Source organism: Pteropus medius, unplaced genomic scaffold (genome assembly GCF_902729225.1).
Source record: "Pteropus medius unplaced genomic scaffold, Ma_sr-lr_union100, whole genome shotgun sequence".
Classification (NCBI taxonomy): Eukaryota; Metazoa; Chordata; class Mammalia; order Chiroptera; family Pteropodidae; genus Pteropus; species Pteropus medius.
In genome coordinates this window covers 5,477,591-5,494,076 of record NW_024355206.1, presented here as the reverse complement: position 1 = coordinate 5,494,076, position 16,486 = coordinate 5,477,591, and the positions used below count along the sequence as shown (strand labels likewise).

The following is a 16,486-nucleotide window of genomic DNA, read 5'->3' as shown; positions in this document are numbered from 1 at the left end:
CCAGCTGCCGTCTTCCTTGCAGAGAGCTCGTGGCTCTGCAGGGCCCGCCGCACTCGGTGGGCCTCACTTTCCTTCCCCGTGAAGTCAGGCCTCGGGCACACCCGTCAGTGCTTTCCAAACTGTGCTCTCTCAGGGCGGGCGTTTGGGGGCTCACCGTGAGGCCACACCTTTCTGTCTATCTATCTGGTTTATGTGATTGGGTTCTTTCTTGCTTTCTCTGGAAAAGGAGGCTACCTTACTTTAAAAAGCGGCGGGGCGGTGGGGGCGGGGGGTGTTAAGTAAATTTCTGGTGATTTTATGGGAGTGAATGACGGTCCTATAACCTAAAGAACAGTTAGCGAGCCTCCCTCTGTCTGAGACCTAGAGGAGGCGGCTGGGAGCCCGCCGCCTTCACGCTGGTGGCAACCCCGGAGTCTTCCGCAGGAAGCCGCTGCTCCTGGTGCTGGCCGCGCCTGCAGAACACGCTGCCGCACGGGAACAGGCAGGGCCGTTTGGCTCTTCCTAGCTCCCGCTGCCCAGTCCACCTTGGCATTTCCAAACCACCAGGGAGCTGAGTAGAGCAGATGGGCTGCTTCCTAACAGAATCCACGCTCCTCAGGAGTCAGTGGGGATTGTGAATAGAGGGAAATTTCCTCTGCTGTCAGGGCTTCAGAGTACGCGTGAGCATGTCACCTGAGGTCAGCTGAGATGGAGGGGCCTGACGGTGGACGGCAGGACTGCCAAAGGCGGAAAAGAGAGCCTGAGAGAACTTAGTCCCACGGTCTGTGCCTGGGGTGAGTGCTGGGCTCTGGCGATGGTGTCTGGCCAGCGAGAACCACGGGTGCACCGTTGCTGGTCTTGTTCCCAGGGGTCTGTCGCAGCCAGAAGGGCAAGCAGACTGAGACAGAGAAGACCAGGAGACCCTTTTCCGGTCAGACACCACCTTACTCTAGTCCTTGGAGAGGCGGGGAGTGGGCGGGGCGTTACCAAATGATTAAGTAGTCCTTTCAAGACTTCCGGTGCCCCGCCCGCCTTATCCAAGGACTGTTATTTAGTGGGAAAACGTGTGCGACATCCTTTCGGAGAGGTCCGCCCTGCTTTGACCCTTGGGCCCGTGCCTCACGCGTGTGGTAGTTCAGAGTCGTTCCCTCTCTCTGACTCTGCCAGGTTCTCTTATCCCTGCTCCTGGATCCTGAGCGCAGTGTTTGCTGTGCAGTGGAATCCTGGCTGAACGAACATGAGAATCGTCGTTTTCCGAGAGCTGACAATGCTGACGGTGCCGGTTCTTTCCTCATTTCTTTCTGCCTCTCTGTCCCCACTGCCGCCGCCTTGCTCAGGCACACCCGTCACCTCCCCAGGCTGTCTCTTAGCCGGCTTCCTGCCCCCGACCCCGGCCTGTTGGCCTGAAGTCCATGCCGCTGCCTGTAGCCCCAGCAAAATTCCGAGGCTCTGCTCTGCCCTTCGTCAGTGTCCTCTTTAGACACTTTGACGGCTCTTTGCTCCTTACAGAAGAGAACGCACAGTTCTCGCCTTGGAACAGGCCCTTCGCCCTGCCCTCCCCACTCTCTCGTTGCCCTGTGTCCCGTTCTGGCCCTCGAGATAGTCCTGGCGTCTTCGCTTCCATGCCCTGCCTCATCCTGCTTCCTTCTCTGGAAGGTGCTTGCCTTGGTTCTTTTGTCTGCTTGTCCAAATCCTACCTGGTTTTCGTATCAGGTCACATGAGCCTCACAGACTCGGAGCCAGTGTTTCTTAAAACACTGGTCTTACGAGATGATTCTTTATAAAGGGGTTCACGTTGAACTTGGCTGGCGCAATGCTGTACGTGTTGTCATCCTTTTGCAGGTACGTGGCGTGTGCCCTACATTCAAGGCGCTCAGAAGGCCTTCCGTAGGAAGCCCGTTCAGCCAGCATTTGTCAGATGCGTGGACAGCAGAGCTCCTCCCCTCCGTGTTGATTCACACATCACACAGCATTTCAGAAATGTCCCCCAGAGAGCCGTCAGTCATGTCAGCCTTAACCCGTTCTTATCGGCGAGGTTGCTGAGGCTCTGAGTCAGAAACAGCTGCACAGCTCAGTGAAAGGGAGGCTTCGGTCCCACTTTTTTCTTTGTTCTGTGATGACCTGTCGCATTTGTCATCCGCCGAGGACTTCCAGACTTACTCTCAGCGCCCTGGAGGTTCTTGCCTCTAACCTTGTGACTCTCGTTCCTCTTTCCCAATACGTGAACTTTGTTCCACTTCTCCTTTCCGAAAACGATTCTGTCCAAGTATTTCTTTGGCTTTTCCTGCCAGATGTTTCACAAGTAAGTAATAAAAGGCTCCAATTAAATGTTTCCAAGAGCCTCATCAAGTTAGGAAAAAAAATAGCAAATGCGTTTTCCAGTGTCTACCTGGTTCATGTCAAAATCACAGTAACTGTAACGTGGAAGCAGCGGGGGCCTGATTTCAAGGAGATGTTGCTAAGTGAGAGCTGAGTAAATCGCTCCGCAATCAGCAACGTGTGCGTGCATTTCTGTTTTAATCTTAGCTTTGAGGATTTTGAGGAATATAAATGTAAAATTCTTTATGATTATAATAAATTGAACATTTTAATATTTTTTTCAGATGAAAGTAAAAATTTGTGAAACACGCTTTTATAAAAACCTCCTTGCAAATTGGTTTATAGTTCTGTTATCACCTGGATTTTAAATCCACGTGCATTGTAGGTAGTGAGACCCTTTTTTATGTTATATTGTTTATGGTAGGTTTCATTTAGAGCGTCAGGGGACTCTCTACATGCTCATGGCTGCAGCCCTGAAGGGTGACATCAGAGGGCTGCGCACTATGGGGCCTCGATCTCACTTAACTCGTCCAGCCAGGGTCACGAAACAGATGCCCAAGCAGACAGGCAAACAACACCAACAGGCACCGGGGGTGGAGAATCTGTACACAGAGTCACTACGGTAGATTGTCTACAATGCTTAGCTTTCAACAGAAATTTATGAAACCTATAAAGAAATGGGAAAAGACAGGCTTTGAGAAGACCCGAATTTTGGACATGGCAGACAAAGTACTTCAAAGCAATTGTTATAAATATGTTCAAAGATCTAAGGGAAACCATGATTAAAAGATTTAAGGAGGCTATAATGCAATGTCCCAGCAAATGTATCACTAAAGACATGATTAAAAAAGAAAAAGAAACCACTGTGGATTCTGGAGTTGAGAAGTATCATAACCAAAATGAAAAATTCACTAGACAGATGGAGTAGTAGATTTGAGATGTCAGAAGAAGAAATGAGCAAATTTGACGATCAATCAACAGAAATCATGCAATTTGAATAACAGAGAGGAAAAAAATAAGAAAGATGTATACAGCCTTAGAAAAATGAGGGCATTGTTAAGTGAACCAATGTACACGCATCGTACACGCAGGAGTACCAGAAGGAGAAGAGAGATGGACAGAAGCAGAAAAAATATTCAAAGAAATAATGGCGAGTCCCAAATTTGATGGAAAAAAAACATTAATCTATGCGACCAGGAAACTCGGCAGATTCCAAGTATGATAAATGGAAGGAGGTCGCCACACAGACCACAGTCAAAATGATGACAGACATAAGGAGAGTGTCTTAAAAGCAACAAAAGCTCATGCAAGACACTTAGTAGACTTACAAGGGAACCCCACTAAGATTAAGAGTTGACTTCTCATGAGAGACATGGAAGCTAGAAGGCAGGAGGATGGCGTATTTAAGTGTTAAGAGAAAAAACTGTAACCAAGAGTCTTACATCCAGTAAAACTGTCTTACAAAAATGAAGGTGAAATAAGCAGATAAGTGAAAACTGAAAGAATGTGTTGCTAGCAGACCTTTTTTTATAAGGAAAACCAAAGCAGCTTTTCAGGTTAAAAGCAGGTAATACCAGGCTGTAATTTGCATCCACATGAAAAAACAAAGAGCACCAGCAAAGATAATTATGTATGTAATTGCAAAAGAGTATTCTGTATATTGTGTATTTTTTCTCCTGAGTGATTTTAAAAGCAATTGCATACATTTATTTTAGTGCACCTAGAACATGCAGAAATGTAATAAACTTGACAACAATGGTGCAAAAGAAGCAGATGAGAGCAAAGCTGTAAAGATTATTGGTGTAAAGATTTACCGAATAATAATCAAATCTTAAAAACCTTACTAAATCATGTGGAAACCAGAGATGCCTTATCATATTCCTGACCTTACAGGGAATATGGAAATACTTAAAGAGAAAAAATCACTATGGACTTCAGAGTCAGAAAATCCAGGTTGAGCCTGTGCTTTGAGCAACTTTTAGCAGTTCGAACTTGGATAAGCCTTTAGCATCCTTGAGCCTCAGTTTCTTAATTTGTCAAATGTAGTTAGTGGTATAATATCTACCTTCTTTGTTCATTTATCCTTTTGAGGTATCCTAGAATATGGTTCTGTGTTGACAGAGCTGGTGGATTCATCGGTGTGCGGAACGTACCCAAACTTGTGTCCTATGCTGCAGCCTGCAGTCAGACCCTTAAGTTCAGCACCACCCCCAACCCCGCAATCACCACCCATCCATCTCCATTCTTGTTCTCATTCTCACAGCCCCCAGGCAGAACCAGGGCTTCTTTCATCCCCTTCCTGGCTCTTCATCCTGTTCAGGCGCACTCACGCGTTCCTCCTGAGGTGATTTGTTTTCGTGGATCACCTTCTCTTTTAGGCTGGGGTTGTTGAAGGGAGGGAAGGTCCCGGGTCTTTCATTTCTGTCCTGAGTAGACCTAAGCAAAGGTGAACTACTGACAGCCTTTAATCAGCAAAGCTCCAGGCAGACCTACAGTAGTTGTTTCTACCTCTTAGTCATGAAGTATTGTGTTTAACAGATGTTGGCACCAGCATATTCCAGTTTTATCGAGAGCTCTTGTAAATCGTAGGCTTGTCCTTGCACTTGGAGACTGGGGAAGGGGAGGAGAAATGCTGTAGAGTCCATAAAAATATGGACCAAGTCAGAAGCATATAAACAGAAATATGCTAACATGATATTTCTTGCTTTTGAGGCGGTGAAATCCTGAGTAACGCCCCCATCCCTTCTTCCCGCTATGCTATTTTGGCTTCCAAATTTCTGTATTGAGCATGTATTGTTTTATGATTAGGGAGAGACTGGTGGGGCTGCTGCTGATTATAAAAATAGGCTGCAAGCAGGCTGTGCTTCCATTTAAAAAGTTCCTCTTTGCTGCCTTAACAAGTAAGGAGTACTCCACTTTTACAGCAGTTTTTGTTTAGATTCTAAAACAAAAAGTTTTACATTTCTCTCAACGGAGCATTTAGGACTGTGAGGTGTGTAAGCTCCAGCTTCTCCTTTCTCCTACTTTGCAATTAAGCACCAGGACCTCTAAGCTGTGGCAGTGGGTGGGGATGAGCAGTAACAGACGCTGGGGTGGGGCCACCTGGGCCCTGGGCAACTCGTGCGCTATCTCTCATTGGCCAGCAGGATCTGGACCTTGGCCAATCGCAGGGGGTCAGGTCGTCATGGCGACGGGCACGCTAACCGGCAACATCCAGGGAAGGTCTGCTCGCGGAGAGCCAGAGTGATGGCGCAGAACTTGTACGGCCCTGGAGTCCGGATGGGCAACTGGAACGAGGACGTCTACCTGGAGGAGGTGCGGAGGACGTCGCCGGATGCCCTTCCCCTTGCTGCTGAGGAGCACCCCCAAGTCCCGCCCGCCTTTGAGCACCCCAAGCCTCCCTTCTCCCCAGCACTCACCAAGTACTCCTACAATCTCCCTCTTCTCTGACCGCTGGGCAGTCTACCTGCGGTCCAGCGAACTCAGGCCTGTGCCCTTCTACCCTTTCCTCGGGTTCCTTGGCCTCCCAAAGTGGGTCCCTTGGCTCTCAAGAGCCCCCTGCCTATGCCTCCCCCTTAATCCAGGGCTCCACCGAGTTCCTCTGTTTGACGGAGATTTAAACAGCCGCAGAGGCTGTGTCTGGCTGAGGAGGGTGGGCAGGCGGGTTCTAAATAGAAATACTTGACCCCCCTCATGTCCCGCCCTGTCACGCACGCCCCCCTGCGTGTCCCGTGGTTTCCCCGTTACTGACCTTCCATTCGCTGCCTTGAGTTCTCCTTCCGTGGTTTTGACAAGGCCCTGGTGGGGGGACTTGGTGGGTGAGCTTTCAGTGTCAATCATGATCGACACCGGCTGAAGTAATTATAAGTGATGTTCCCTTTTTTCGCCTTTCTCGTTTTCTGCAATGAAAGAAAAATGCTAAAGTAATGGTAAGAAATTTTCTGCTGTCCTCAGGATGCTCACATTTTTATTCAGTTCTCACATTTTGCTTTTTCAACGTGACGTGCTTCTGACCTAAAAACTGCTAGTATCTGTATTAGTCAGGGCTGCTGTTGGCCTTTTGGCTTTTTTCTTAATAAATTTAATTAAATTTTTTTTTTATGGTGACATTGGTTAACAAAACCTGTACGTTTCAGCTGTACATTTTAACAATAAGGCACATATATATTTACATTGTGTGTTCATCTCCCATAGTTAGATTTCTTTCTGTCACCACATATTTGACCCCGTTTACCCCATCTACTTCCCTTTCCCCGCTGCCCTCTGGTAACCACTAGTCCATTGTCCATGTCCATGAGTCTGTCCTGTTCGTTTGTTGCTTTTAGGTTTATATCCCACACATAAGTGATATCATGTGATTTTCAACTTTTTCTGTCTGGCTTATTTCACTTAGCATGATTATCTCGGGGTCCATTATGTTGTTGCAAATGGCAGTATTTCATCTCTTCTTATGGCCGAGTAATATTCCATTGTATATATCATTTTCTCTTTCACCAGGAGCTCATGAAAGACTTCTTAGAGAAGAGAGATAAGGGACAGCTTCTCATACAGAGAAACAGAAGACTAAAAGAGTGTCTTCTGAGACCGGTAATTTTAAATTCAAACAGCATTTTCAAAATTTTATCAAATTAAGTGTGAGTTTATGTTAAGCAAGTGAAAATTCCATAAATGAGTTCAGCGTTGGAAAATACCAGTTTTTCTCTTTAGATCTGAAAACCACAATGTTAAAAATTCCCTAAGGTTTCAGACACAAGAGAAGTTTGTGACATGTTTACCTGCATTTTCCAAATTAAGAAATGAGTAGATTAATGCAGTAAAGCGCCCCTTAATTGGTACTCAAATTTTCAATGGATGTAGAATAAATTAATAATGAACTTAACCCAGGAGATTTTTCATCGGTTTCATTTTACTTCATTTGGGATTATTAGAGTCTTTGATTCAGCACATTAGGAGTGGGTCGGTCGCAGGAAAAAAGCGATTTGGGTTTTAGGGGATCCCAGTGAACCCCTTATTGAGATGGGCCCCAGTAGGAGAGAAGGTCTGTCTGCAGTGGCCTGGGCACTGGTGTTTGGGGTTGCACAGTTTATTAGGAAACCCCTGTTTAAACTGTAGATGCAGCTTTCCATCACTGAAGACGGATACGTTCACAATGGCGACAAAGTGATACTTGTGAATCTGGACCATCCTGAGGCAGAAGCTGATCTGTTTCTCCGTGGGGACTTGAGCCTGTGTTTGACACCACATGAGATTAGAGCCCATCTGAGTGACAAATTCGAGGTGCCCTGTGGCCTGAGTGCAGCGCCAACTAAGATCCCTGTTGGCAGAAACACGTTTACCATTTTAAGGTAAAGACAATTTAATTGTCAGCTCATTTTCACCATAAAAGTCTGTTCTCACTTGGAGCTTAAGGATGCCCAGGATTGGAGCAGGGCTGACCGGAGGCAGAGGCTCCATCGACATTCTCCATGGCTCTCATCTTTGCTTTTTCATCTCGAGAGTTATTTTCAAGGGACCTTCATAATCCCTTTACCTTAAACATCAGGATAATAGGTAATTTGTGTTCAATTCAATATGCTTAATTCAAAGGCACTGGATCCAGGGACTTAATCATTCATATATTTGTCTGGAAGCATAGTGGGTTTCTCTAATAACATTTCAGAATGCCTGGAGCTCATACGACTGCTTCTGTTGTTTTTAATGTTGCTATGTTATTTTTATTCTAGAAATGTGTAGTTTAATGCAAGGTGACATCACATGGGGATTTGCTGTTTTAAAATTCATTGTCCACTATAAATGTACTTCAGGAGATGTTGAAAATGGGCATTTAGATTCTTAGATCCATAATCACAATTAAAAATATTGTTTTTACTTTGTTACTAAATTGTGACAGCTATGTTTATATTACAGAGGAAACATAGCCAGCCCTCCAGGTCTTCAGTTTAGACCCTTGAATACAGACAGTTCACATGCAGACAGCTTGTGCTTGCTGGGGGGCCACGAGGGCAGACTGTGTTAAGCGTCTACGGTGTGTTAGCTTGGCCCCTACTAAAGGCGGCCCTGCGCCTGACCCAGCTTCTTGGTTCGGGCAGCGTGCCGTGCTCCGCTACTCTGAGCTGGCAGTGGGGACACACTTGTGGGAGGCAGGGGTAGGCAGCTGGCTGGATTTGAAGGCCAAAAGAAAAGACCTTTTGTGTAGGGATATAATTCAGGTATGGTGCATAAACATTCACAATCAAGAAAATTAGAGCTGTACACACAGAGAAACAGAGCTGTAGAATGATCCGAACTCAGAGAATCCCCACTGTTCTTGTTCTCCACGGACAGTGCGGACAGCGAGGCCGTCGGTCAAGTCCTTAGATACGGGCAGAACTTTCGCCTCGGGATAACGGGGGGATTTGAAGACACCATGGTGAGTGCTCCTGTTGCGTGTCTATTTGGGACCTGTCATTTTGTTTCCATGTAGGCTGATGGCCACCTACCGAAGTGCACAGAGGACTCTGCAGGCACACGCTCCATCTCTGATAATTATGAGTCCAGACTGCAGCTTTACACAAGCAATTTTAGGCCAATTCTTTTTTTTCTAACCTTGCAAATTAAAAAAAAAGAACAACCCACACCCTTAAAAGCTAAAGAATAAGGGAGAAAAACCTTTTTGCAATGCAGCTGGCAAAAAGCAAAAATTTATACCACCTCCACCTGTAAGCTAAATGATAGGATTATGTAATAATAATGTGACATCTGTTTAATGTCACCAACGATGGCAGGGTATGTCGTCTGGCAACTGTTTTTTTTGTTTTTTGTTTTTGACTTTTCATTGTCAAACTTCTAATATGAGAGAAGAACAATATGAGATGTTCAAGTTTGCATAAATCAGCATGTATCTTTGATCTCCACCTCTGCCTGGGGGACTAGGAGGTGTAACAGAACCAGATAAATGTGGGTTAAATTTTAGCTGAGGTGCATACCTGTGGGGTGGGACTTTGGGCAAGTTATTTAACCTTTTCGAGTCTTTTTCGTCTTTTTCATAAAATGGGGATTATTACCCCGTACTACGTGCTTAACTACTTATTTATTAACTCATTTATTCCTCCAAACAAGTCTGAAGTAGAGCTTATTTTACCCTTATTTTATATCTAGGGAATCTGAGACACAATGAGGGTAAGTGACTTTGCTCCAAGTCACTCAGCTACTAAGGGGCAGAGCTGGCACCATGTAACATTTTTCACTGAATCAGAGAGTCCATCATTGTATGAAGTGGCACCACTGTTATTTTTTTTTTTCTACTAAGAAAAGTCAATGCTAGCGATTACACTGTGGCACACCATAGATGGTGAGTGGCAGCCTGATCGTAAACGTAGAACTTAGAGCAGGGAGGTGAATCGTCACTGTCTGTCTCACCCAGAGACTGGCACTGTAACGCTTGGGCTCACATAAGTTCCGTAAGGGGGGAGGACAGACTTCAAATGCAGGGAGAATGACAAGGACTGCAACATTTTGGTACCATTTCTTTCTTTTGCTTTTCGTTTGTCTCTCTTTTTTCTTCTTTCTCTCTTCTTTCTTTTCCTTCTCTATCCTGTAAACATGTTCTTTGCCTGATGATCAGTTTGGGTTTACACATCTGCTCTTCTACAGACCGTAAAATTCCATCATGCCTGTTGCCAGTATTTCCTCCCATTTGTTACTTGGCTCTTAAATTATAGTTGCTCCAATATGTCTTTGAGTAAAATTTATCAGTGCTTTTCCTTGTAATTTCCATTGCTCAGAGCTTTAAAGTCTGCTCCAAGGATACGATAAAAAGAAAAACGTATTAACTTCTAGATGTCTAAAGTTAAACTTTTGCTTAAGTTTATTCTTTGGTCCGTTGGGCATTTATTTTGAGAAAGGATTTTATGTGAACACACATTTCCCCCAAAGGACCAGCGAGTCGTTTCTGTGTTATTTCTTGACTGTTCCTTTCTTCGCTGACACGTGCCGCCTCATCAGCATCCATGGAGTTGTTCCATACACTGCACGCTCTTTCTGAAATTCCTGTTTTGATCCTTTGAACTGGAGTCGTCTATTTTTCTTCTAGAACTATAGCTTTAGGGTATACTTTGACAGCTCGTAGGGCTAGTTTCTTCTCATTACACTTCTTTTCTGAATTAAGAATTAATCTTTCACTTAAATATAATAATTTTTTTTTTCATGTTCCTCTGTCCCTGTGGGGAAAAACATCACTTGGTATTTTGACTGACGTTGTAAAATTAAGTAAATTCACATATTTAGTTACTTTATAATGTTGACTTTTCTGAGATGTTTCTCATTTATTCACTTCTCTTTTGGATCGCTCCATAAGGCTGTGTGGTTTTTCTCACACGGATCTGACACCAGTCTCGTTAAGGTTGTCCCTTGTGTCGTCTGTTTTAGATGCCGTTGTAGGGAGGTCCTTACGACAGTTGCCACAAAATATGAGAAAGCTATGGATTTTTATCTTCATCTTTGATGGCATCCTTTACTCTTATAATTTGAATAGTTCTTCAGTTGATTCTCATGACTTCTAGGTAGGCAGTCATTTCATCTTCAAATGATGACAATTTAATCTCTTCTCAGAATTCTCATACCTCATTTCTATTCTTGTCTTTGACTTAGCAAGGAATTCTGAGGCATTCATAAATCTGGTGACAGTGGCCTTCTGGATTTGCTCCGGATTTATTATCTTTTTTTTTTTTTTTACATTAACAAGACAGAGTTTGTGGTTTGAGATAGATGTGCTTTGCCTTTTGAAGACTGGGTCTTCTGGTTACTCTGAATGCACTGTCATTCTGTCTACCACCCAGGGACAGAGCCACAGTGCATCTTGGAACCATCTCCCCTTCCCGCCCACATCCAGCTCATCATCAAGTCCCACAGCACCCTGTTCGTAATGCACTTTGGCTGTCTTTCATTCCCAGTACCAGTAGCTCCATCCAGGCCCGCATAGCCCCTGGGAGACCATGTACTCCCACCCCGCCTCCTGCAACTCCATGCATCCTTGCTGGACAGCCACACCTACAGGTGCTGACAGGCGCTTCCTACACCTATATTTGGTCATTTCGTTAATCCTGTGAGTCAGGAAACTTCCTGCGGACAGTAACTCATTTTTGATTTCTCCATAGCACCTCATGGCCTAGCTTAGCCTATGAAAACCTATCAAAATAGGCAGAAATGACCTCCAGGTTCAGGGTGAAGGTGAATGGGTAAAGAGCTACTAACAAGGAATCAACATTTTGCACTAGCAGCAGGATAGGGTAGTTCTTGGCAAAGTCACAGGCAGCCAGATGCCAGATAGCTGCTTTAATAAACTCCAAGTATGGACATCAATTCCAGAGGGGCAGTCCCCTCCCCGCCCCCAGAAGTGAATGTCAGCTGTGGGATGTTGGTTTTAATTGCACTTCCGTTCCTGCAGTGAGCTTCATGCAGCATCGTTTATCACAAGTTAAATGCTGATACAGGCCCTGTGCCCTGAAAAAGAGGGAGTGGGGTGAGAGGGGGAGATTGCTTCTGGTGTTCCAAGGAAGGAATAGCAGTTTGAGGTGATTTGGGACCTGAGACGGCATTTTTAAGGTGGAGAAAAACAGCGTTTGCATGTAGTTGGTAAGAACAGGGTTTTGAAAACTACTTTTGAACATGACATCCAGCCAACCAATCGATTGCTCTCTATTTCTCAGTTTTTCTAGTACTGTAACGTGGCTCATCTGCTTTCTGTCATTTTCAGTTATATTTATCAAGTGACCACAGGACCCTACTGAAGTCGTCTAAGAAGTCTTGGCTGCAGGAAGTGTACCTGACAGATGAAGTCTCCTACCTGAACTGCTGGCAGGCTGCCTTCCCCGACCCCCAGCTGCGCCTGGAGTACGAAGGCTTCCCCGTCCCGGTGAGGCAGCATGGGGGCGCAGCATGGGGTGGCGGGGTGTGCGGGTGGCTCCCTCCCGCCGGCGGACGGAGGCTTGTCATGGCCCCAGGCCTCTGGACTTGGTCTCTGTCTGTCTCTACCTCTTTTCCTTCATCCGTATGTCAGGCTCGGAAGCATTATTTTGCTTTGTGGCAGCAACCTGCACTGGTGTTTCTCAACTCTGGCTGGACCATAGAATTGTCTGTGGCGCTTTATAAAAATCCTGGGGTCCAGGCCCTGCCCAAGACCAGGCTGAAAACCCCTGACCTGAGGTTGGAAGGATGATGACACCGCCTCCTTCTGGGCCTCTGTTAAGTCCTCTCTGCTAAAGAGACTGGGGAAGGAAGGGGACACAGCAGCCACACAGGAGAACGCAGGGTCCCTCAGGTGGCACATTTCTGTTCTCATGCCGAGCGTTTTCTCAGGACCCAGGGCCCTGCGGATGGGGCCGAGGTGCGGTCCTGACGGGCAGCAGCTTGGCGGGCACAGAGCTATTCTGGCCAGGAGACCTTGCTCCTCACTCCCAGGTGCCCGGCGCTGAAGGAGAGTGAGGCAGTAGAAGTCATGGGGAGTGTGGCCTTACAGCGGGGACCGGTTTAAAGGCTGGCTGGCCGAGGCGGCTGTTAGAGGAAGCCCCAGCAGACACAGCTCCCCCAGCCCCCCGAGCTCTGCAGTGGCCTGGGGCATGGGCCCCTCTCCTGACTTGGACCGCGGACTCAAGGTCCTCAGCGACACTCGCCCGACAGACTCCCTCTCTTCAGCTGGCCTTTGTCAGGCTCTGCGGGAGTTAGGGTGGTGGTTCCTGTCCTTGGCTGGCATAGGACTTACCTGGAGAACTTGGCGATGACTGATGTCCAGGCCTGTGCAGAAATTCTGAGTATGTGTGTGTACATATATATGTGTGTGTGTATATATGTATATGGTATAGTTAATGCTTTTGCTTATAGGAAATTGAAGGCCTTTAACTCGTAATGCAAATAACAGACTTTCTGTATCTTTAAAGGCAAATGTAAAAATTCTCATCAATCACTGCCACACGAATCGGGGACTGGCGGCCCACCGGCATCTTTTTTTAAGGTATTGTGGTGCAGGGTACAGCAAAATGCCATGTGGGGGTGGGGAGTTTGTGAGTATAAGCAAAGAAACTCCGTTTAAGGAGTGTGGCAACACACAAAAACAGTCCTTTGATGAAATATTGTCACGTAGAACTTCGATGGTGTAAAAAGTCCTGTGAGAGCCCCTTCCATTGTACAAGTCCGTCGGCACCAAGAGGATGTCAGCCACAGTGGGGGACCACGCTCCCTGTCCTTGCCCAAACGGGGCGGGACCGCCCCGGCAGCCATGCTGTGTCCTAGAGATCCCCCAGGGGCTTCACATAGCAGTCTGCTGAGCTGGGTGCGTTCGAGGTGAGAGGGGCAGCTTGCCCAGGGCCTTTCTCCATTTCCAGTCCGTGTTCACTCCTTCCTGCTCCAGTACCTATTTTGGAAAGGAAGCCGAGGTCGCCGCTCACACACACCTGGATTCACACAGAGTGGAAAAGCCCAGGAACCACTGGGTGTTGGTGACGGGAAGCCCCAGGCAGGACTCACCCACCATGCTGCACCTGCCCAAACCGCCAGTGGAGGACACCTGCGCCCTGGAGCAGGCGGCTGACCCGGGGGCCCAGTGACACAGCAGGTGCGCCTACGGCCGATGTGGCTTTTCAAGAAATCGGCGATCTTGGTTATGCCTCAAGCTGGTTTTAAGGAAGGCAGAGAACTCTCTGAACGCTATACTGAAACAAAGAAGATTATTGCATTAGCGGGGCGGGGCGGGGGGGTTGGGGCCTGGGACGCAGGAGAACCGAGCTCTGGCGAACAGCTCAGAATTTCTGAGGAGCTCAGCTTCTCTGTTTAGATCCTGTGTAGCAGCAGCTTCTACAGGGCAGTGCGCTACCTTTTAAAGCTGCGTCTGTGTAATAAAGCTGTCGGACTACACTGAGTTTTTGGCACCACCCTTGGTCCTCACTTAGTACAGTGTACTGAAAAATCACCAGTGTGTAGCTGTGAGCCATGGCCTTACCTCAGAGTTCAACAGTTTCCCATTGTTTTTTTTTTTAGTTTCGATGTCTGGCTTAGGAGAATCGAGACTTTCACCTGACCAGTCAGTCATGCGTTATTTTGTAATGGTTTTAAACTGCAGTCTCTTTATCGCCCTTTATCTTTGACACTGGCATATTAGTTGTGGCGCCCACATGATCAGAAAGTCCCTGACAAAATGCACATGTGCCCTTCCATATATTTGTTCATCTGTTCCTGCTTTGTGGGGTACCTGTGGTGGGTAATGTGTCCTAATGGGATGAAGAGACCCGCCCCTCACCCCGCCCACCAGCCCATAGGTAAAGGTGAGCTCTAAGGCCAGTTCGCATATAAATATACCGAGAGGCAGAAAGTAAGCCAGAGGTGATGTGAATGTGTTTTAAACAGATGCAGCCTCAAGCCAGTGTGGATTGACCCTCTTCAAGGAGTTAGGCAGGTGCCATCAAGTTCTGCAGGAATTAGGGTGGGAATTCCCATCCTTCGCTGGGCATAGGATTTACCTGGAAAACTTGGCAATGACTGATGTCCGGGCCTGCACAGAAATTCTGATCTACTCATGTGGGGTGTAGCCTGGGCACTGGGCTCGTTCCGTGCTCTTCAGACGGCTCTGATGCGCGTTAGGAGGTGGAGGAGGGAACAGGTCCCCAGTACTCAGGGAACGCGTTTCTCAGTGGGTGTCGCCCTGGCTTGTAGAAGTTAAGTGATTTGCTCAGCGTCACACAGGTCGTAAATTCAGCACTGAGGCAGGACCTGTTAGCTCTTCTAGACCTTCCAAAGCAAGGTTCCCAGTCCTGGGCTCTCCACACTTTGGTGGGGGCTGTCCTGTGCACGTTACGATAGCTGGTGGCATCTCTGGCGTCTACGCCTTAGGTGCCAGTAGCACAACTCTACTTGTGACAACCAAAAATGCCTCTAGACATTGCTCAGTGTCCCCTGGGGGAGGCTGCCCTTTGAGCACCACTGCCTGTGTCCTCCAGATCTTACTTGCCACCCACAGAGGATGCTGAGTGGACAGGGTTTTTCCCTTCTTATTTTAACTTTTTCTGTAGAGCATAGAATTTGTGGTCCCTAAGGTAGCTTCCAGGTATACTGATAATCTCCTTTTAGCACCTGCTCTGGTCATTGGTTGGAACCTAGAATTTTGTGCAGATTGGCCCTCGAGGACAGGGCCACTGTATAGACCTGTGCATGTGCTGGGAGGACACGCTGCACCTTAGCAGAGGCCTCCAGAGGGGTATGCAGGATGGCCCATTGAGATGTGAAGAGAAAGCGTCGAATTTCTACATACATCGTTTTAACCTTTAAAATGCATTAGTGTGTATTTTCTACTGTCCAAAAGAGTAGCTTTAGTGTACATAAGAGTTTAAGAGGCATAAGCGAAATTTATAAATATAAATGTGTGTGTGTGTGTGTGTGTGTGTGTGTGTTTAGCTGATGCTGAAAACATACAGGGAAGGATGTACAGTGACACAATGGGGGCCATCGGGTGCTGTGGGTGGTGGTGGTTGCACAGAAAATGCCACTAAGGCACTGTTGCTGCCTGGTTGTGTCTTGAGTTGTGGACACAGACTCCCCCAGGCCTAAGGCTCAATTTTGCTCAATTGAACAGATGTTTACTCATCAGTCACCACGTGCCGGTTCTCTTGCTAGGGCGGTGGGGACAGTGAGAAACAAGGCAAAGACCCTGCCAGTGGGGGAGGGAAGCAGCAGCCACCAGAGCGATTGTGCACGGAGCCCTCCAGGATCCTGGTGGAAGAACAAGGCGCTTACTCATGCCCGGGACTAGGGATGGCTGACCTCAGATGACACTCGGCTGTGGAACCGGAGGACTGGAGGACTGCGTTCCAGGCAGAGGAGGCCCTTCCCTGTCCCTAACAGCAGCCCTGCAGTGATGGTGAGAGCTGGGGCCTCGGCAGGGGCACGTTCACTGTGGGCCGTGTGCAGAGCCGACACGCGGGGCCACGCAGCGAGGCCGCACTGGGTGTTAGGGTGCCGGAGTGCCTCCCTCTGACTCTGGTTCCCGAGGTGCCTCTGGCAGCCCTGCACCGCCCTGGAGGGGACCCCAGGACCCCCCTACAGCTCAGCAGCCAGAGTCGACGCTGGGTCCCACAGGGGCCCCGCAGGCCCTGCCCCAGCACCGTGGCCTGGGGCGGGAGTTTGTTCTGTGTGGTGCCCAGTGATGTTGGAGAAAAGCTGCACA

General features: G+C 47.5%; 1 protein-coding gene across 8 annotated transcripts in view; it reads left to right on the top strand.

The window, feature by feature from the left end:
* Nucleotides 1–16,174, top strand: part of CFAP161 (cilia and flagella associated protein 161) — a 70,152-nt gene extending 53,978 nt beyond the window's left edge. For 5 of the 8 annotated variants that reach the window (XM_039858279.1, XM_039858283.1, XM_039858280.1 and 2 more), the window contains 7 exons: nucleotides 5,442–5,613; nucleotides 6,796–6,885; nucleotides 7,411–7,643; nucleotides 8,623–8,707; nucleotides 12,032–12,190; nucleotides 13,212–13,285; nucleotides 13,682–13,930. In XM_039858279.1, coding sequence (XP_039714213.1) covers nucleotides 5,442–5,613; nucleotides 6,796–6,885; nucleotides 7,411–7,643; nucleotides 8,623–8,707; nucleotides 12,032–12,190; nucleotides 13,212–13,285; nucleotides 13,682–13,877 — 1,009 coding nt within the window. In that variant the 3' untranslated portion in view covers nucleotides 13,878–13,930. Of the gene's footprint in view, nucleotides 1–5,441; nucleotides 5,614–6,795; nucleotides 6,886–7,410; nucleotides 7,644–8,622; nucleotides 8,708–12,031; nucleotides 12,191–13,211; nucleotides 13,286–13,681; nucleotides 13,931–15,936 lie in introns of those variants that run through there. The other 3 variants (XM_039858284.1, XM_039858287.1, XM_039858282.1) reach the window with 2 other exon arrangements.
* Nucleotides 16,175–16,486: the final 312 nt, after the last annotated feature.